At 36.2% G+C, this 22,712-nt stretch overlaps 2 protein-coding genes across 2 annotated transcripts; both read right to left on the bottom strand.

Annotated features, from left to right (window-relative positions):
* Window positions 1-2,703: 2,703 nt before the first annotated feature.
* On the bottom strand, window positions 2,704-5,778 carry LOC135834076 (uncharacterized). Its single transcript, XM_065347916.1, has 3 exons — window positions 5,373-5,778; window positions 5,131-5,275; window positions 2,704-4,712 (listed from the first exon to the last, which is right to left on the bottom strand). Exons 2-3 carry the CDS (start codon window positions 5,216-5,218, stop codon window positions 2,842-2,844), a joined length of 1,959 nt encoding a protein of 652 aa, XP_065203988.1. The 5' UTR covers window positions 5,219-5,275; window positions 5,373-5,778; the 3' UTR covers window positions 2,704-2,841.
* Window positions 5,779-16,596: 10,818 nt separating this feature from the next.
* LOC135834039 (uncharacterized) lies at window positions 16,597-20,914 on the bottom strand. The gene is made up of 2 exons (XM_065347879.1): window positions 20,563-20,914; window positions 16,597-20,456 (listed from the first exon to the last, which is right to left on the bottom strand). Exon 2 carries the CDS (start codon window positions 20,404-20,406, stop codon window positions 18,619-18,621), a length of 1,788 nt encoding a protein of 595 aa, XP_065203951.1. The 5' UTR covers window positions 20,407-20,456; window positions 20,563-20,914; the 3' UTR covers window positions 16,597-18,618.
* Between the last annotated feature and the right edge of the window lie 1,798 nt (window positions 20,915-22,712).

The raw sequence follows: 22,712 nt of genomic DNA, 5'->3' as shown, positions 1-22,712 counted from the left end.
ATATAGAACTTTGGTAAGGAGTGAGTACAGGTACCTATGTAGTACGAGGTGGTGTGAATTCTGCTTACCTTTCATCAGAAATTCAGAATGAATGATTAAATAATAACAGTGAACTTCTTTCAGCTTTCAAAATGAACTAAGAAAACCGCACGTGGAATGTTGAAAACAGTAAACACAGCTTGAAGAATCAACAACGTCTCCGAATTGTTCAAGTGATTTGAGTAATGTGAGATGACTTCGAAAATTTTTTACAAAACGAAGCAGGAAAGAACAGAACACTTCCTAATCAATCGAATAGGCAATGTGCAGAATGTGGTTGTGGTAGGAAAGAGAGCGCTAGTGATGATGTGATGAACTAAAGGAACTACTGAAACTGAAACAATCCGAAACTGCTTCAGGGTTTCGGTTCCGTGTTCACCAGAGAAAAACCGAAACAGTATAACTGAAAAAAAAAAATAAACGAAACAAAATGTTTGTTGTTTTACTTCAGATCATCGAAAAAGGAGGAGTTGCGATAAGGCCATTTTTTGGCCCCACCTGGTTTTCGACTCGATTACTCTAAAAATGTTGTAATAAATGTCCGAAATACGAATCCGTGGTTAGTTAACCCAAAATCACCATTTTTTGGGCTCCAGGGGTTCCCATAGTTGCGCATAAAAAAATGATTTTAGGAACCACTGAGTATTGTATTGTTTTCAAAACCTTTTTTAGAGCAAAATATCTGTTTGAACCAGGTTTAGGTACGTTATGCGACTGCGAGGAGATTTTCCTATTTTCGACCCTCGGGGGCAGTAATTGAGAGGGTTTTGATTTTTGGGAAATTTTGGAACCACCATTTTGAATTTGAACCTACCCTTTTGAGCCCCGCTAAAAAGCTTTTTACAGTTTATTAGTATCTGAAAGACCTCCATCCTACCAAATTTTGAGTTCAATAAAAATTTTCGCTAGTAGTACTCAAAAATCCAATTTTCCAATTTTTTGTAATCTCGATATTTCGGGAACCCCTGAAAAACTAGAAACCTGCGATTTGCGTCAAACGTAATGTTTTGAGGTGTATATTCGATTATCTGGATGAAAACGTTGAATTAAGCTCCCTGTAAGATTCGTATTTTTATACAGCCCCCCCCCACATTTTAGGCACCCCTAAAAAAGGCGTTTATGCATATTTTTTCAAATAAATTGAAGAATTTACATTTGAAACACACTAGCAAGTGCTCGATAATTTTTCATATAATGTTTCCTGTAACGTTCAAAATTGAGTTATTTTGGGTCAAATTCGGAAGACGCTAAAATCACGTTTACAAGATTTCATCAAAGTAAAATTTTCATAATTTGACCCAATAAATATCTCAATTTTGAAAGTTACAGGAAAAATCATATGAAAAATTATCGAGCACTTGCTAGTGTGTTTCAAATGTAAATTCTTCAATTTATTTGAAAAAATATGCATACCTACTAAACACCTTTTTTAGGGGTGCCTAAAATGGGGTTCTAAAAAAAGGGTTCAAAATTACGAATATACTTACAGGGAGTTAATAGCTACATATATTGTAGGCAACTACATTGTGTCGAAAGGTCTAAGTTGAGCTTATGTACAAATAGGTAGAGGTACGTATTAATAAATCCTTTAAATTGTTGCATAAAATGAATTTCCTTATTTATTTCTTTACAACAAGACTGTGTGTATTGTAGATTATTTGCATGGGTCTGTTCTCACGTTCTGAACTATCTTGGCAATTTAGGAGAATAATTCCACCCTTAGGGAATTATTCAAAATCTCACCATGTAAGGAAGGGATTCTCATCTCCCTCTTTTTCCCCATTCGTAATGATTTAAGTGGCCTCGTATTATATCAAGTTGATAAAAATCACACTCATGGCAAAAAATTGAAATTTCGTTTATTTTTTGAATTTTTTTGAATTTTGATTTTTCTTTGGGATTAGCAGCCGGTCAAAATACCCCAATTATGTCACTATTCGCAATCGTTCGATCACATTTTCAAAATTCTCATTTTCGTGAATGCAAAAAAAATCTGTCAAAAAACTGAATTTGTACAGTTTGACCAAAATGATACCATCGTGAAAAGTGTAGTAATCGAGGAGTTTCGACAAGTTAAACTCGAATCCAGCATTCGTTTTTCATGCAATGAATTTTTAATGTACTTAGTAGTGGAAAACTAGGGCTTTGTAACCGTAACGCTGAAAAGGCAAAGTACCCAGATGAAAAATTACAAAAGTGCGTGATTACTTTTAAAGTAGACCTAAGATTTGAAAAAACTTAATTTTCGGCATTTAAAAAAAGGTAATACTCGACTTATTCTGAATGGGCTGTCATTCATAACACTAAAATTATTCATCAGAGTCCTCCCGTTCGAAAGAGCTCAGAAAGACAGGATATAAGTATGTATATACGAGTTCTTAGAAGCTGAATTTCACTTTAGCTCCTCTTAGATCACTTTTCTCAAAACTAGACCCCCCCCCACCCCCACCCGGGGGAATGGGAACTCTAGGATGCTCGAAACTCGCACTGATTGTTTTTCAGCTTTATCAGGGTTGTAATTTAATTTTAGTAGCTCCGAATCAAATTTTTGGTTCTTTGAGAATTTTCTTCATTCAATTCAAACAATTCTCCATTCATTTGGATACTCTTCCACAATATATTAAGTAACGATACAACCAAATCGAAAAAATTAAAAAACGCCTCAATCCTTCAAAAAGATATCATATATTGTACGCAATTTACACTAAATTGGATAAATCTAACACGAAATTAGTGGGTAATTAGAATAACCAGTTTCAATTTTAAAAACCACACAATCCTAGGAACGAGGAACCAACAACTTTAATTCATTTTAGGAAACCGTCGTTTAAAACTTTCAATTTTTTTACCATCTTCGTTGAAATACCACTTCAAAAAATTATCGAGCTTGCCTTGAAATTCATTGCGTTTATCGCCAGCTCTCCTTGTACCTCTCTTTTTCACGATGTTACGAAAAATATTATCAACCGGTAACGATTGCTTGAATCTGGTAACTTCGTCTTCTTTACCCAACAACCAGATCAAAATTCTTCGTACATGATCGATATTCACACGCTGAACAGTACGAAACCAACCATCAATCAGCTGCTCTTTGAAACGATCAAATAAGCGAGATTTCAACGACACAATGGCTTGTTGCTCCGAAACAAAAGTATCAACGAATTCCATAGGAAGCATGAAGTCACCTTCGCTAATACATTCGATCAAAAACTTCTCGGTTCTAGGAGACGAGATAAATTGGTTTTTAAATTCAACCCGATCATCGTTCCTTTCAAAAGCATCATCGATGAACTTATTCAGCGGTTTGAATGCGTGATACAGCCGGTCGTTGACCTTCGAAAAACAATATTCGCGTAATAATCGCTGCTTCAGTTGCCTTCTTTTTTGCTTGTCAATGCAGCAAAAATCTAAATACTCGTTTAATTTATTGACACGACCTTCTTTCAGGTACGTGATGCAATAATATTCGATATTTGCGTACTTGCACATGATGTCGCTTTTAAATAAACTTATTTCATCTTCGTTTCGAAAGCACAACTTGATCAATTCATATAAATCTTTGATTACAGTGCCGCGGATCAAAGCACGCCAATGTTTGTGCCAAAATGCGCTTCTCTCTTCCAATGTGGCATCGTGTAATACGGCGATTAGCAATTTCATTCGTTTCGGTTTCGATGGCCTAATTGTCCATCTGAATCTGAGAAACCGCTGCTCCTTGAAAACCAAATCATCAAATATCGGTTGTTTGATATGCTGAGGAGAACTGTACCATATCTCAAGACAAAGTGTCAATGACTCTTCAATGAGGTCACCCATAGCCTCTATAAACAGCAGGTCCATAATCAGTATATGGAATTGATCTCCACTCATCTTGTTTCTAATATACATCCAAGTAGGAAGAACGCTGCATCGTCCAAAATCGCATATTAAAAGACTGAATATCAAACCGGAAGCACGTCTAGCGAGAAACACTTCCAGTTCGTGTTCTCTTAATTGTTGTACAATGAACCTTGCGAATAATTCGACGTATTTTATATGCATTAAAATAACCGTTGCCTCCCTCCTATTAAAAGGTATTCGATTCCAAAAATACTCCAGAGATGAGTGGTTATGACTGTTATGAGGATTGCTCAAACTGAGAATTTCATATATAGATAAATCGTGATCAAGTGGATAACTTGAATAGGGTGACATGTGTAGTTCGTTCGCCCAGTAGAACAATTGTGGAAATTCATACAACCCAAATTTCTTCAAATCTATCTTCGTGCTGACAGAGGGCCAAATTCGTTTGATATCATCTTCGAAACAATACAGACAAGCGATTATGAATTTCTCCTCGAGAGAGAATCGATCGCACTGCAGCATCCTTTTTGCTGTACGAACGTAATGAATAGCGCCATTCCAGTCCCATGAAAAATCGTGGAAACGGCTTAATATGTCATTAAGACAACTGCCCTCGGTGCTATAGTTATTCTCTGAGCTGAAAACTTTACCACGATGATACCATACCCATTCCTTGATCGATTTTCTAAACATCGTATAGCTGGACAGTTGATTGTAGATGGTCGATGGCATATCAGGTATTAGATTTTTCAGCCGAATATGTTTAGGCAAAATAAATTTGCGCGAATTATTACTTTCGAGGTATGCGTAGATTTCCCTGCGCCATAATTCTGCAACTACTAGTGATGTTGATATTTAGAAAAATTTTATATCGATATATCACGATATTTTTCCAACAGATATCGATTCGATATATCGATATCTTCAATATTGCCTTGAAAGTACCTATTTTTCCCATTTGTATACTCAGTCATTTAAGTTTAATTGCGAATTAACAACTGCAAAAAATTTGGTACGACAAAAAGTTTTTTTATAGATTTTTAAAAAAGTGAGAAAATTTTTTTTTGAAAAAATTTTTAAAATTTCTTTCTAATTTCAATTTTTACTCATATTTTTGGCTGTTTTCGTGCATTTTTTCCTCAATTTTTGACGATACGATATATCGTCGATATTGATTTTTCATATCGATATGTCGATATTGGATCTCATATCGATATATCGTTTAAGATATCGATATATCAACACCACTAGCAACTACTGCGATGGATGAGATTTCTTTCAGCGTGATAGGGCTCGGATAGGCCAGATCGTATACTTCGGATACGGTTTCAGTCATTTTAAATTACTCCTCGACTCGGTGCTCGGCCGCGTAAATTCAATTTGGACGAAAAATCTAGAAAACAAAAAGTTAAAATGAGTAGTTGAGTATAATTTGACAGCTGCTACGGTTGCATTTGGGTACTCGACTAAATAATGCGAATTTTACATACCATCCTAATCATTGAACTCCTTTCAGCATTCAAAATCAATCAGCTAACTCCTAAAGTTGTATAATAAAAAAACTTGCCCTGGGGGTACTGCCTTTGGAGTCCGACCCGGGCCGTCCGGGACTTACTATTGGCAACGCAGCAGCCATGATTATCAGTCATATGGTTCAGGGTTACCACTACAGGATTGACGCAAATAAATGTAAATTGTTGAATACAGCCAGTGCATGTTCCCTTTCAAAATAAAAACTTCTTTTTTTGATCAGGCGAAAAGTATAACCAGTTTTTTCGTCGTGTTTTTCATGGAATGTGGTGGATGATTTGTCCATACGCAACAGCTGTTCTTTACGACTTTACCAAGGCAAGTGACTGGCACCAGCATTATTGTATTATAACAATGAATAGGATGACGAATGATAAAGTTGACCTGACCATACCCCTTACATCAAGACATCCGAACTCCGATAAAACTGAAAGGGAATGAATACTAGTGCCTTTCCTACATTTCTTTTATTGTAAATCACTGTTCTTCTTCATTTGACTAAAAAATACTATGTTATGGATACAATTATCTTGACATCTTGACTTTGATGCCTGAAGGTGGTTTAAAACATTGTTCTAAAGTTTCTGACGAATTTTTTCACTGTCTTTTTCACGCACTTCTAATCAAAAATTCCCCCAGGCATTTATTTTATTTTCAATAAAAAATCCAAACGTACACAATTACCTGTATCAAAGTACCTAACAAGCGAAAATTGTTTTTACACTCTTCAAATTATTCATCTAATTAATAAGTAATCGTAGGTACCTATACCTACCCAGTTTTGCGCCGTTCTGAAGCTTTCGGCGGATTTAAAATTTTAGAATTTGAATGAGGTTTTTTGAAGGAAGTTCATTTTGAAAAAGAAACAGAACAAGCCCAAGCGAATCGAGGGCATAAAAACGATGTTTTTTTTTATGTAGTGAGACGAAAAGTGTATTTTTAAACTTGATTTCTTTTTTGGAAATTTCCATCTTGATCTCGAAAAAGAAAAGAATACAAACCCGAGCGAAGTGAGGTCAAAAGTTTTCGAAAATTTGTGTTTCAAGAAGTAAAAAATAATAAATCTTGCCGAATATTACCCAGTACCAATTTGCCGAATCGTCGAATGAAAGGGTACCCCCTGATAAGATAGGCAAAATGCCCTTAACCTCGGATTTCGATGAAACTCACAGGGTATGTTTAGTACCCCCAAAAACTAATTTTGGGCCCATAGCCCGCTCCCCACCCCACCCCCTCATCCGGGGGGCTAAAAAACGCGTTTTTCAGGAGAAAAATTCTACTTCAGCGCGTGTTTGAGATAAATTTATTCTGTAAACGAATATAGTTACAGGATACATATTAGGGGTACTTCCCTGATTTTTTTCAGAATTTTTCATCAAATCGGGGGGAGAAGGGGTACACAAGAAAACTTAATCGACATTACTGTGGAACGAAAAAACATACTAAAACGATTTTTTCGTCAAATAGGCCTATGTATCTTTAGGTCTACTTTCTATAGAAGTCATCACCCGGCCATTTGAAATGGTGGGTCAAAGGGTATACCTGGGTAAAATAGGTGAAATGCCCTTGTCCTCGGATTTCTGAAATTTTGATGAAACATTGTTGGGTACCTTTAAAAAAATGTTAAAAAACGCCTTTTTCAAGGGAAAAAAATCATGCTTCAACAAGTTTTGAAGAAAAATCTGTATTCACTCAAAATATATGGATGAAACAGTATAATGAAAGTACATAGGTATTTGAGATTCTGCGTCGATCTATGCTATTGTCACCAAAATCCAAGGCCACTTTTAAAGTTCTACTGAGCGATTGAAAATTTGCAAATCTTTTTTTTTAATGGGGCGGGGGTATTAGTAGTTGGTGTTTTGAAAATATTTTCTTCGCAAAAGTTTCGGTACAGTGACGAAAAAATATTGAAAAATAATATATGTATTTCTGAAACTGGGGAATATTGTGGAACGCAGTAATGCCAATATTTTAGGTTTCAAAAAATCGAGAAAGATTGGTGATTTCTCGAAATTGGCAATAACAATTAAAAATAATAGCATAGAATGGACGCAGAATCTCAAATATATTGATTTAGGACTGGGTCGTAATTTTTCTCAAAACTACTTGCGTGGGCTACAGTAAAAAAAAAACACGGTTTTATTTCGAAAATACCCCAACTTCGAGGGCACATGTTTTCCCTTTAGGGGCACTTTTGGAGCTAGAATTTTGCAGTACAACTTTCAACTCAAAATGACGGTTTTTGGTGAAATTGGTGAAAATCGGCAGTTTTTTTCTTTTTTTTTTTCGTGATCTACCCTCAATATACCTAGTTCGAGGCTCTAAGTTCTGCATTAATGCTCGCGATAAATTTTCGTCGAAATATTTCAGTTTCCCGCGAAATTTTAACCCATTTTAATTGGTCCCATGATGTTTTCAAAAATCTTAAAAATCACGACTCGATTTTGAGCTTAAAATTCTTCAAAAAACTGCTGTAAAATAATTTTCGTTGAAATATTTGTAATTCTCGCGAAATTCACACCCATTTTGATAGGTCGCTAGGGAACTTTTGAATTACAGTAGGTATTTCGAGAGGCATAAAAACGATATTTTTTTTAATGTGATGGCGAAGAGTTTATTTTTCGGATTTTAAAATTTGAGAATTTGAATGAGGTTTATTTTTAGAAGGAAATTCATTTTGAAAAAGGAAACAGAACAAGCCCAAGCGATTCGTATTTTGAGAGGTATAAAAACTATGTTTTTTTTATGTGAGGATGAAGAGTTTATTTTTCGGATTTGAAAATTTGAGAATTTGAATGAGGTTTTTTGAAGGAAGTTCATTTTGAAAAAGGAAACAGAACAAGCCCAAGCGATTTGTATTTCGAGGGCATAAAAACGAATGTTTTTTTTTTTATGTGAGATGAAAAGTGTAAGTATTTTTAAACTTGATTTTTTTGTTGGAAATTTCCATCTTGACTTCGAAAAAAAAAGAATACAAACCTGAGCGAAGCGAGGGCAAAAGTCTTTGAAAATTTGTGTTTCAAGAAGTAAAAAATAATGTTTTTCTTTTATCTCAGGCTCTTATCCGAAATTTTGCTGAATTTTACGGTTTTACCCAGTACCAATTTGCCGAATTGTAGAATGAAATTCTGGTGACATAATCGTAGTTAGTTTACATGTTATTTTATGCACTGATTGGCAATTAATTTAGGCAGTTAAAAATAAAGTTGTGGCTTATTACATCGTTGAAGTGTTGTACAAAATAGACAACAAAAAATAAATGTAGGTGAGAGGCGGTTCTTGGCGTCAACTTGATCATGGCGGTGTTAAATTCATATTTGAAATAAAATTGTCCTCAAATTCGAGTTCAATAGCCTCAAATTAGTATGGGAAAAATATATATTTTCAGTTATCTATCTTAATTGCAGTTTTCCCCCAAAATTGATGAATTTTAATTTTTTTCAAAAGAACTTTTGGCTTTAAGAAAATGGTCAAGTACGAGCTATTGGTTTTTCACATGTCAATCGCTCACCTATCTTTCCATTGACATTATACCTCTTTGATATGGACTGCTAATGTAAATCACAAGTTTCCGCACAAGTACCTATTAAGCGAGAAGTAGGCAGTTCACATTCAATGCAAAACAGAATTTTGAAAAAATCAAAATTCATTAATCTTGGGCGGAATAAGATTGAATATAACCAGAAAATAAATGCGAAACAGGTCTACCCACTAATTCAAGGTCGCTAAACTCGAATTTTGATTCCATTTTTATGCAATTGTAAACCCTGCCCCCTCAAGCGCATTTTACTACAAAATTCACCCCCACTCTTGACAATTTTATTTTTGTTGAAAAAAAAATCTACAGGCCTATCAATGGTGTATTGATTCGGCCATATACAAAAATTCAGCTCATTCGGTGGGTTTGCGACCAAAATAACCCCAAAAAACGCATTTTTGGTACATTTCTCACCTAAGCGAGAAATATCCATGTGCTGTGTATGAGCTGTAGTACACTTTGTATCGTGATCTTAAAAACGAGTAAAAATAGGAAAAAAATTCATTTTCTGAGGTTGTAATCGTCGGAAGAAGCTGAAATCTGGTACATGACTGTTTCAGTACTTCATTGATGCGTGTGTACAAAAATTTTTCCAAAAAAAAAATTCAATAGGAGGGGGGCGGGTCTTGAGATACACTTTGTGGTGAGAGTTCTGGGTTGAAATTTGGGCTGAAATGGAATCATAATTCGAGTTCCGCGATCTCGAATTAGGAGGGGGGGCTGTTTGGGGTTAATTTTCTGCTCATATTTAGCTCAAAATGGACAAATTTTGATTTTTTTCAAAATTCTTTTTTGTCTATTTTTAAGTAAACGATTCGTATAATCGAAAAAATTATAAGAGCTAAACTTCTTCAGCATATGGAGCTCTACAGGAACATAAGGTTTGAAAATGTTGAGTTCCCAATTTCTTCACCCCATTCGAGTTGATAGGAAATAGGAATGAGAAAGTAGGTAGTTAACATTTCAAACTTTGTGTTACTGCAGAGCTTCATGCGCTGAAGAAGTTTAGCTCTTATAATTTTTTTGATTTTTCGAATCGTTTACTTAAAAATAGACAAAAAAGAATTTTGAAAAAAATCAAAATTTGTCCATTTTGAGCTAAATATGAGCAGAAAATTAACCCCAAACAGCCCCCCCTCCTAATTCGAGATCGCGGAACTCGAATTATGATTCCATTTCAGCCCAAATTTCAACCCAGAACTCTCACCACAAAGTGTATCTCAAGACCCGCCCCCCTCCTATTGAATTTTTTTTTTTGGAAAAATTTTTGTACACACGCATCAATGAGGTACTGAAACAGTCATGTACCAGATTTCAGCTTCTTCCGACGATTACAACTTCAGAAAATGAATTTTTTTCCTATTTTTACTCGTTTTTAAGATCACGATACAAAGTGTACTACAGCTCATACACAGCACATGGATATTTCTCGCTTAGGTGAGAAATGTACCAAAAATGCGTTTTTTGGGGTTATTTTGGTCACAAACCTACCGAATGAGCTGAATTTTTGTATATGGCCGAATCAATACACCATTGATAGGCCTGTAGATTTTTTTTTCAACAAAAATAAAATTGTCAAGAGTGGGGGTGAATTTTGTAGTAAAATGCGCTTGAGGGGGCAGGGTTTACAATTGCATAAAAATGGAATCAAAATTCGAGTTTAGCGACCTCGAATGAGTGGGTAGGCCTGTTTCGAATTTATTTTCTGGGTATACCTATGTATTTAGTTCAAAATGGACGAATTTTGATTTTTTTTCTACATTTTTTTTTGTCTTTTTTAAGTTAACGATTCGTATGGTAAAAAAAGTGATCAGAACTAAACGTCTTCAACGTATGGATGTGAATAATAAAATATAAACTGTGAAAAAATCATTTTTTCGCGTTGTAACTATTAGATCAAAAATTTGAAATAAGAATCTAGCAATAATATACCTACATTAGCGATATTTTGGTACCTATACCTACTGTTTCTTCAAAAAAAAAAAAAATTTTGGGGTGAAATTTGACAATGTAAGGGTTTGGTTCATATTGGAGAATTGAGGATTAAATTGACTTCAAATTCGAGCTCAGTGACCACGAATTAGGAGGGAAATAAATTTTTGTTTGGGTAGGTATAGTTACCTATATCGTGCAGTTATTATTATTACCTCGTTATTCTGTTCAAAGTTGATGAATTTTGATCAATTTACTCCCAAAATGGATGTTTTGAAGAAATAATGCACTAACATATCGCTTATATAGGTATTGCTAGATTCATGTTCCAAATTTTAGCTTAATGTAGTGGTTACAACTCGAAAAAATGATTTTTTCACAGTTTATATTAATTTTTTACATGGCGAAAGTCCGAAAGAAATACAACCCAATACTTACAGCTAACACTAATACGCCGCGATGTTTTTCGCGTAAGTAGTACCTAGGTGAAAATCTAATGAAAACTTCATCACCATTTCAATAGCTGTCTTATACATTTCTCTTTTTCCAAACAACTGCTTCTGTTTTTTAAATTTTTTCCCAACTGTTAGGTACTTATTTTTGAAAACAAAACATGAGGAAAATATTCAAAAGAATACAGCATTTTGTTCTATAAGTATATGATTTGATATGTTTTTTAAAAAAATTTTTTGATCATCATTTTAAAAAGCTCTAAAAGCAACTATGGCATCGTGCAAGACTAGTTAGACTAACAAGAGAACCTTTCGAGGTGTCCACCACTGATTTGAACGAGGCCACGATTTTCGGAAAGAGCATGGTCTAAAACCCCCAACACCAAATTTTCAGCTGCCCAACTTCATTTTTCGATTTTTGGCGAACGTTTGAAAATTCAAAATTGACTTTTTTTGGTGATTTATGCTTTCTTCAAAAACGTACGTATTTGAGTAAAAATGATCAAAACAAGTCCTAAAACTGATATTATTCCCCAAATCCAAATTTAACCATTTCCAGCCATTCTGGAGCCTTCAGCGCGACTTTTCAATTTCTCCAGAATTTTGCTCCAGAAGACGTGAATATGAAGTTGGGCATCTGAAAATCGAGTTGTGTGTTATGCTCGACCTGTTTACGAATGTGTTCACATTAGAGCCGATTCTGGAAGGGACACCTCAAGAGTGGTTTTTTGGCCAGCTTTTTTCATAATAAAAATACCTATCCAAAAATCAAAAATTTCTCGTTTGCGAGAAAATTATCGAAATATGCGCGAATCGCTGTATTTCGTCATTAATCAAGCCCACAAGAGTAAATTTCCTCATTTTCAGCCTTTCTGGAGCCCCTGGAGAAATTGAAAAATAGTTCTGGAGGCTCCAGAATGGTTGGAAATGGTTAAGTTTGGATTTGGGGAATAATATCAGTTTTAGGACTTGTTTTGATCATTTTTACTCATTACTCATCAAATACGTACGTTTTTGAAGAAAGCATAAATCACCAAAAACAGTCAATTTTGAATTTTCAAACGTTCGCCAAAAATCGAAAAATGAAATTGGGCAGCTGAAAATTTGGTTTTGGGGGTTTTAGACCATGCTCTTTCCGAAAATTGGAGGCGGACACTTCAAGAGGTTCCCTTGTAAGTAGGCTACTTAAAATTAGGGGTATTACGTATCACATTCGTATAAATAATATGTATAACGCCGGGGGAAAACATCAACACAGGTCTCGTCTCTGTCTAATCCATCCAACTGACGTTAATTTATAAAAATGAATGCTTAAAATAACGATCCGCTATTCAACCATTCGCGACTTCGCGTCTTCCTATTTCATTCATTCATGGGTGGAGATCGGGGGGGAGGGGTGAAGTCGGAAGGGTCTTTAGCAGTTTACTGTTACATGTGTTACATGGTTAGTATAGAGCAGGTAGAGGGTGTACAGAGGGAAGTAGCTGTACCATAGCTACGCATTTCCGTCTGTCGCATTTATAAATGAACAATTGAACAATGAACCAGTTTGAAAAAAAAAATCAGGATCGACCCACCCGCTGACCGCTACCATCTAAAATCAAATCAAGTACATATTTTAAAAGGGAGACATTCGTGTTAGTTGCATACACTGACAACTCGCATCCTTGGTAAATTCAACGTTTCAAAAATCTATAGGTTGGCAGCGGCTCTGCATTACCTGGATCTTGCCTCACACACAACGTTCCGTCATTCTATTTTCACAATAAAACTGGTTATACGGTCGGGCTTCAAAGGTAGAGCCGCACTGGGGTTTTGTAAGCGAATCAAGTTTTCACGAATGAAATTCGTCGATTTCATTTATTTTCACGTCAGATTTTACGAAACTTACATTTAGCTTTAGCTCGAGAGGGCCATTTCTTATCAATTTTTATCATGTACCTCAAAGACGGAAGGGACGGAGCAACCGAACCGGTTTGAAACTACAGGAAACTCGTAATCGTACCCGAAACTGAAACGACACAGAACTAGTCCAGGAAATTTAGATGAAAAAAAAGGGTTATTGGGAAAAGTGAGGTAGAAAGCTGAATTTTGGTATACTGGTCCATTTTTTTGTGCTGAACACGAATCCGATGAGTCCCCGGTCGTCCCTGGTGAGCGTTCTCCCCTATTGTGGATCTAAGCCCCCCAAAACCAGTTTTTTGCAATTTTCTCCCCCGCATTGCATTTTAGCGAAAAATATGTGGTTAGATAAAAGAATCTACGTCAAATTTCCAATCTAATGATATATCAACTTTCCTTCTACCCCCAAGGTGGGGTGGAGCAGGAACCATTCAAATGTGAGGGGTTTTCTAAAAAACACAAAAGGGCTATCGGCGCATAAGAGGGGTGAAATGTGCCCCGAGAGCGTTCGGGTTGATATCAGCATTGAAAGTGGGTACCATCGAGAAACTACCCCGTGAAAAATTTCAGATCCACACCACCTCCCCTTTTTGCGGAACCCCCCTTTTTTGAAATTTCAGTAACACTTTTCTCAGCCCCATTTCAACCGATTTCGAAAATTTTTCTGGAGGTTATGTATATCCTTGATAGGTATCCCCACAAAAATTTTCAACCCCCTCCCCTCATATTTACCCCTCAAAATGGCGTTTTTTCCATTTTTTTATGACTATTAACAATCAAGATTGCGAAGTACAATTTTGTAAACACGTTTTTTGGATGTATTTTTGGCCCCCAAACATCATATTACTATATTAGAAATTTTTGCTTTGGTGCGCCGTGGTGAAAACTTGGAATAATGTATCGTAGGGGGTGGGGGGGTGAAATGGCAATTTTGAAAAAAAAATAACTATCAATGAGTAGGGTATCGTTTTCATATGATTCGATACCGCTGAGCACGAATATGACCTCAGATTTTCTGCTACACTCACCTACCCCTCTCCAGAGCCCCTCAGCCGCCCTCAATTTTCACGATTTTTGAAATATAGTTATTTTGATGACATTGGTGTCGTTTACATATGATTCGATACCGCTGAGCACGAATATGACCTCAGATTTTCTACTACACCCACCTACCCCTCTGCAAAGCCCTTCAGCCCCCCTCAATTTTCACAAATTTTCGAAATAAAGTTATTTTGATGATGTTGGTTTCATTGCTATGGGAAAATTACATAAGTTCATTTTCTGGAAGTTGTGTATATCTATCCTTGATAGGTATCCCCACAAAAATTTTCAACCCACTCCCCTCATATTTACCCCTCAAAATGGTGTAAAAATGTGTCTTAGGGAGGGTTGGGGTAAAATGGGAATTTTGGGGAAAATAACTAAATATTAATGAACAGGGTGTCGTTTTCTTATGATTTGATACCGCTGAGCACGAATATGACGTCAGATTTTTTGTTGAACTCATCTAGCCCTCTCCAGAGCACTTGGCCCCCTTAAGTTTTACCATTGTTGAAAAGCATTGAAAAAGTTGAAAAACGCTATTTTGAGGGGTAAATATGAGGGGAGGGGGTTGAAAATTTTTGTGGGGATACCTATCAAGGATATACATAACTTCCAGAAAAATTTTCAAAATCGGTTGAAATGGGGCTGAGAAAAGTGTTACTGAAATTTCAAAAAAGGGGGGTTCCGCAAAAAGGGGAGGGGGTGTGGATCTGAAATTTTTTGCGCGGAGGTTTCTCTATGGTACCCACCTTTTATGCTAAACGCTTTCGGGGACCATTTCACCCCTCTTAGGCGCCTATAGCCTTTATGTATTTTTCATGGAACCCCCCTTTTTTGAATGGTTGTGGTTCCACCCCCCTTGGGAGTAGAAGGAAAGTTGATATATCACTAGATCGGAAATTTGACGTAGATTCTTGTATCTAACCTCATTATTCGCTAAAATGCAATGCGGGGGAGAAAATTGCAAAAAACTGGTTTTGGGGGGCTTAGATCCACTCTGGGGGAGAACGCACACCAGGGACGACCGGGGACTCATCGGATTCGTGTTCAGCACAAAAAAATGGACCAGTATACCAAAATTCAGCTTTCTATCTCACTTTTCCCAATGACCCTTTTTTTCATCTAATTTTCCTGAACTACACCTGAAGTCGTCTTCAGAAGCTGTTAAAATTGGAGTGTAGAGTAAATTTCAGCTTTCCATCTCCATTTGATGAAATTTTGTGAAAATTCAAAGTTTCAAAAATCTGATGGAGGCTCCTAAACGACTTGAAATTCACCTGCAGTACTTCGTAGCGCATTGAAATTAGTTTGCAGAATAAATTTCAGCTTTCCAACTCCATTTTGGTGAAATTTGTGGGAATTTCGAGTTTCAAAAATCTGATGAAGGCTTCAGAACTGCTCAAAACAGTTTGAAACAGTTTCCAATCGATTTGGCATGTTGAAAATAGGGTTCATCTCAAATTTCAGCTTTCTTGGTCAATTTGGTAAAATTTTGATTTTTTCCCTCATTTTTGGTCAAAATTTGATTTTCAAAAATTCACCAAAAATCGAAAAACGCACTTTAGCACTTGAAATTTTGACAGATGATAAATTTTTGCTTGATCTTTCGATCTACCTTTGTACAGTTTGAAAAATGTTGTGCAAGTCCTATGTTGGAAACTTGGAACGCAAAATCTGCGATTCGGCTGACCAGCCAATCAAAATAGTCGCTATTTTGTAAGTAGGGCCACTTTTTTTTTAGTACAAGGGCTAGAAATGTTCCTTAGGACTCCATCTTTAAAAAAAAGGTTGTCCCGGTGGATCGACCGGGGGGGGGGGTTGTGCAATAGATCCTTAAGTGGGCTCCTCGACTGTATTCACGTCAGAATTTCCCAAATACCTAGAAACTACGAATTTGATGGAAAAATAAATGGAACTACAATCTGAAACTGGTTAAAAACTCAAACTGAAACTTGAAACCGAAAACAGAGAATGAAATGTAAAAGTTTTGCCATCGCTGTGGGCAAGTGCTGTAAAAATGATGGGAACTTTTTGGCAATTTTTTTGGCGAAAAAGCGACATTTTGAAACAGTGTGATAAAAAACGCGATTTGTTTTCGATTTTTAGCTAAAATCAACATTTTGAAAATTATCAGTAAAAAGTGATACTTTTTGCAGTTTTCGTCGAAAAAAGGAGACCCTTTTTTTTTGTTGCAATTTTTATGATAATAAAAAGCTCTGTTTTTGAATATGTTGGCAAAAAAGCGAGACTTCGACAATTTCAGCAAAAAGAAAAGTTTATTTCACAGTTTATGGAAACAATGCGACACTTGAAAAGATGGGACGTTTGCAATTTATTTCAATTTTTGGGTAACGCTAAAAATAATTTTCCACCACTTGAGATACTCCTCTGCAAGCAGGTAACATCTGACAACGAATTGAAGCGTGGTTTTCCAAAACGCATTAAGTCAATTTTTTTCGAAATTGACTTTTTCGCGCCATTTGGTTTGTGACATCCGGACACACCACCTGAGACACATACCTACCTAAAATACCTATTTTATCCATGTTCTGCCCAGCGTTTTGTGAAATCGTTGAAGTGCGCACTTGGTATTCCAAAACGCACTATCCCCATTTTTGAAATTACTTCAGCCCCATATGAACTGATTTTAAATTTTTTTAGTATGTTGTATAATTATGTTCATCCTTAGGAGGTATACCCACAAAAATTTTCAACCCCCTCCCCTCATATTGACCCCTCAAAATGGCGTTATAGGTTTTTCCAACTATTTTATGGTTTTCAACTATGAAGATTGCGAGATACATTTTAGAAACACGTTTTGTAGATGTATTTTTGACCCCCAAACATCATATACTTTTTTCGACATTTTTGCTTTGGTGTGCCGTGGTGAAAAGTTGGAAAAATGTGTGTTGGGAGGGGGGGTGAAATGGGAATTTTGGGGGAAATTAATATTGATGAGTAGGGTGTCGTTTTCTTATGATTCGATACCGCTGAGCACGAATATGACGTTAGATTTTGTTTTACACTCACACAGCCACTCCGGAGCCCTCAGCCACCACCTCAATTTTTACTATTTTGGAAATGAAGTTACTTTGATGATATTGGTGGCGGTGTCTTATAATTCGATACCGCTGAGCGCGAATATGGCGTCAAATTTTCTGCTACACTCACGCAGTCCCTTCGGACCTCTCAGCCCCATCCTGAATTTCCACTATTTTTGATTTTGAAATGAAGGTACTTTGATGAATTTGGTGTCGTTTTCTTATGATTCGATACCGCTCTGCTACACTCACTCAGCCCCTCCGAGGCCCTCAGCCCTCTCCTAAATTTCCACTATTTTCAAAATTAAGGTACATACTTACTTTTACAACATATGGAATCTTTTTCATTTGAACTTCGCGCTCAGTGGTATCGAATCATGAGAAAACGACATCAATATCATCAACGTAATTCGAAAATATAAGGCAAAAACCTTCAAAAAATCAAAATTCCTCAGAAATGAATTAGAAACATAATTTTTAATAAGAAGTTTTGAATTGAATGGTAATATGGAAGCTGGAAAGGAGAAAAGGCAAAAAAAATGTACTTTTTGCGTGGTGTTTTTTTAATTCTTCAATTTGTGCACGCACGATTGAAAATAAACAGAAAGTAGTAAGAACCATTTTGTTAGAAAATTGATTTTCCTACAAGGTGGTACTTTCATTTTTATAATTATTTTATAATTACCTCATAATTTCCCTGAATGAATACTCATTTTTCAATAAAACGTCTATTGGGTTTCCAAAACGCATTAAGTCAATGTTTTTCAACGCGTGTGGAATCGCTTGTGCAACATTCAACTCAACACCACGTGTTGGATCATATCAAGCTACACCTAAACTTCAATGTTAGGTTGGTTGCATACTCAAAATGAGCCCTCTAATGAAATGGGAGTATGTTTTATGCTTTTTCTCGGAACTTACTTTTGTGACTTAATGGGTTTTGGAAAACCACGCTTCAATTCGAAAAAATTAAAAAATACATAGGTAGAGTACCACAATCCGTAAAAAAGAGATCTTATTGAATGCAATTCACAAAAAATAGGTAAATTAAACGAGAATTACAAAAAAAAATACATTATATTATAGGTATAGATAAACCTGATTTAATTTCAAGAATCCCACAATTTTATGAACGAGGAACAAACAACTCTTATTCTTCGGGTACCTATACCTAATCGTTGTTTGAAACCGGCAATTTCTTCATCATCTTGGTTAAAATACCACATCAGAAAATAATGGAGCTTCTCAGGAAATTTGTTAGGTTTTCCTCCATCTCCCCTATAACGTTTCTTTTTCAGCTTCGACTACACAAGGTTACGAAAAACATGGTAACTTGGTCTTCGTTACCCAACAACCAGATCAAAAATCTTCGTAAATTATCGATATTACTGAGCTGAATAGAACGAAACGCACCCTCCATCAGCCGCTCTTTGAAATAAACAAGTAAAAGGTTTTTCAACGGCACGATGGCCGGTTGCCCCGAAACAAAAGTTTCAACGAATCCCATAAGAAGAGCGAAATCACCTTGACGAATAAATTTGAATAAAAGCCTCTCGGTCATGAAAGATGTAATGAAATGGGTTTTAAATTCAACGCGAACATCGTTCCTTTCAAAAGCGTCATTGATGAACTCATTCAGCTGTTTGAATTCATGATAGAACCGAATGCTGACCATCGAATTAATATTTGCATGTAATAATCGCTGTTTCAGCCGCCTTCTTATTTGCTCGTCGGGGCAGCAAAAATCTAAATACTTGTTTAATTTATCGATACGACCTTTTTTCAGGGACGACGTGATGCGATAATAATCGATATTATCGTACTTGCACATGATGTCGTTTTTAAACGCACGTATTTCGTGTTCGTTGCGAAAGCACAACTTCGTCATTTCGAGTAAATCTTCGATTACAGGGACACGGATCAAAGCGCGCCAATGTTTGTACCAAAATGCGCTTCTCTCTTCGAAAGTCGCATCGTGTAATACTGCGATCAGAAATTTCATTTGTCTCGGTTTCGTTCGCTCAATTTGCAAATTCAATCTGAGAAACGGTGGCTCTTTCAACAACTCATCAATTACTAGTTGTTTCATATGTTGAGGAGCACTGTACCATATCTCACAACAAAGTTCCAACGACTCCTCAACGAAATCATCCTTAACCTCTACTAACAGCGGGTGCATAATTAGTTTGAGGAATTGATCTCCACTGATCTTGTTTCTAATATAAATCCAAGCGGGAAGAACGCTGCATCGTCCCAAATCACACATCAAAAGTCTGAATATCAAACCAGAAGCACGTTCAGCGAGAAACTCTTCTAGTTGGTATTCGCTCAATTGTGGTAAAATGAACCTAGCGAATAATTCGACGCGTGTCTCATACATAACGATAGCTGTTCCCGATCGTCCTTCTGAAGGTAACCGATTCCAAAAATACTCCACTGATGACTGGTTATCCAATGAGTCGAAATTGAACATTTCATCTCTATCAATAGTTAGACCGCAATATGGACAAGGCGAATTGAGTGGCATGTGTAGTTCGTTTGACCAGTAGAACAATTGTCTTTGTTTATGAACAGAAATTTCTTTCACACACGTCTTCGTGCTGACAGAAGGCCAAATCCGTTTGATATCATCTTCGAAATAGTAGAAACAAGCAATCGTGAATTTCTCATCAAGAGAGAATCGATCACACTGCAGCATCCTTTTGGCTGTACGAACGTAATTAATAGCGCCATTCCAGTCCCATGCAAAATCGTGGAAACGGCGTAATATGTAATTAAAACATCTCTCCTTGTTGTTATCCGACGAGATGAAACAATGATACCGCAGCCATTTCTTAATCGATTTTCTAAACGTGACGATATAGTTAGACAGTTGATTGTAAATTGTCGATGGCATATCAGGGATTAGATTTTTCAGCCGAATCTGCCCGGTCAAATAATATTTGTCTGAATAGTTACTTTCAAGGTATGTGTTGATTTCTCTACGCCATAATTCCACAACTACTACGATGGATGTGATTTCTTTCAGTGTGACGGGGCTCGGATAGGCCAGATCGTAAACTGCAGATAGGGTATCAGCCATTTTATCTGCTCGGCTCGATGTTGGGACAAAGATTCAACTCGAACGAAAATCTAGAATCCAAAAACATTAGAATTAATTTGGTAGAACTTGAGTAAGGAGTACACGTAGGTATGTGTACGTTTTAAAAAAAAAAGAAAGTTCTGCATATCTACCTACCTTCTACCAGAATGTGCGATTGTATTGAACTTCTTTCAGCATTCAAAATGAACTAGAAAAACCACCAGTTGAATGTTAACTCTGCTTGAAGAGTGAACAACGTCTCCGGATTGTTCAAGTGATTTGAGTCATTTCAAATTTTAATTAACTTTTTAAAAAAATATGTTTATGAAACTAAACACGATAGGGCACTTCCTTAACAATGAGGCACAACTGATTGACCATGTGCTGCGTCGAATACTGCATCAGTCAACGCGACACGCGTAGAAAGAGAGCTGGATCATGTGAATCTGGAACTGGAACTGGAACTGGAACTGGAACCGAAACTGGTTCAAGGTTTTTTCGATTTTTCTGGCGGAGCTGTGGGGTTTTTAATGTTCTCCATAATGACAGAAAATGGAAAATTTCAGTTGCAAATTGCTCCGGTTTCTGGTTGTACTTACGTGGTATAGAATTTTGAACTTTTTTTCAAATTATAGTACCTACTTTGAGAGGTTAATCGTCGAATATGATGATGCCAAAATCTGTGTAAAAATTATTTTGAAAAAATTCTCAGCTTTAGTCCTTTTCATGTAGAATAACAAGTTCTATAGACGAACACTTGAAAAAAATTTCCCTCCCTCAAATTGACGATGAATTTTCATTCTAAAATTTCAGTTGACATGGCTACAACCTCTCCAAATGAAACAATTTGCTTGAGATTTTGCACAGGGGGTTTCAAGGGGTATGGAAATTTTCAAGTTAAGAAAAAGGAGGTCAAAAATTTTTTTTTGGAACATGGCGTTAGGTATATTTCGAAATAACATGCTAATTTACATCAGACATCACTGTACAAAATTGGACTCATATAGTCATATCGGAACAGAACCATTAGATTTTTAAATTTTTTTGATATCACAGTGCTCAGCACGTTAAAATTTTGATTATTAGGGCAAAATTACAATTTTTTGTCGGCAGAAGGACGATGCACCCATCCTCTCAAATAGCATAATTAACTTGTCTTTTCTTCGCCCTCCCCCCTTCCGGTGACAGATTTCTTTCTGGGCAGCCTTGATTTTCCATATTTCAGTCGTCCTCGGTCCTACATCAATACTTCAGTCGTCCAATTCGTGTACTCACCCCCCCCCCCCCCCCTACAGAACCCCATTCGCGACGTCACTGTTCAAGGTTCAACGTTCTTTCAGAACTGAGCTAACTTTTCCATTTGCCAGCGAGTGGCAAAATATTGCCCTTGCACTGACACTGACAAAATTCAAATGCTCGTTGCTCATTGACTGGAACTTTGCCATTTTACTAGTTTTACCGACTTTTCGGAGAAAAGTGGAGTATTGTATTTGTTGCGATAATGGGAGTTGGGTCGGGGAGTGATTTTTCTTTACGTTTCGAGGCCTCGAGGGTCTGGGATCACGATAGGCTCATTTCCAAAATTTCAGGTTTCCTTATATAAGGTTTATATAGATATATATGTTACCGTTAAAGTATTTACTCCAGGTAATGTATGAAATAACTGGTTATTTCCTAGTTATTTCATACATTAACGAAAAAGTATTTAATTCAAGTAAATTGTTCACAGTTCACCTAGGTAATGTATGAAGAATCTAGTTATTCCATGAAATAGCTAGGTGTGATCAGTTAAATCATGAAATGAGCGGTTGAAAATTATTTTATTACGAAAATATAGTTTTGAGCATGATAAAAAACATTAGATACAAAAAAAGCTTCCAAAAATTGAAAAAAAATTATTTATTACAGCACTTTTTGCTCGCATGACACTTTGAGTTGCACTTCATTCCATGTTTTACACATTGGCAACGTTTATTTTCTCAACTTTTTCAACAGATATGTAAAAGTAGGGGTCAAATGGGTCATCTTCACCAGTCAAAACATTTTTTCATGTTTTAAATCAAAAATCGCATTTTTTCTCAAACTTTCAATTTTTTAAAATCGACTTTACGACATAATGCCATCCCATTTTTTTAATATGCTGTTCAACATAAAAAGTTGTCCATAATATTTTTTTTTAGAATTTCTGAGAGCCGGAATGATATGAAAATTACGTTTTGAAACTTGTCAAGCTAATTTTTCATTTAAAAAAAGTGGCAACACTGATTTTTTATGATATCACCAAAAAGCCTTTCAAAAGCTCAAAA

This window comes from Planococcus citri, chromosome 1 (genome assembly GCF_950023065.1).
Source record: "Planococcus citri chromosome 1, ihPlaCitr1.1, whole genome shotgun sequence".
NCBI lineage: Eukaryota > Metazoa > Arthropoda > Insecta > Hemiptera > Pseudococcidae > Planococcus > Planococcus citri.
The sequence above is the reverse complement of the archived record's forward strand: the minus strand, read 5'-3'. Positions and strand labels throughout refer to the sequence as shown.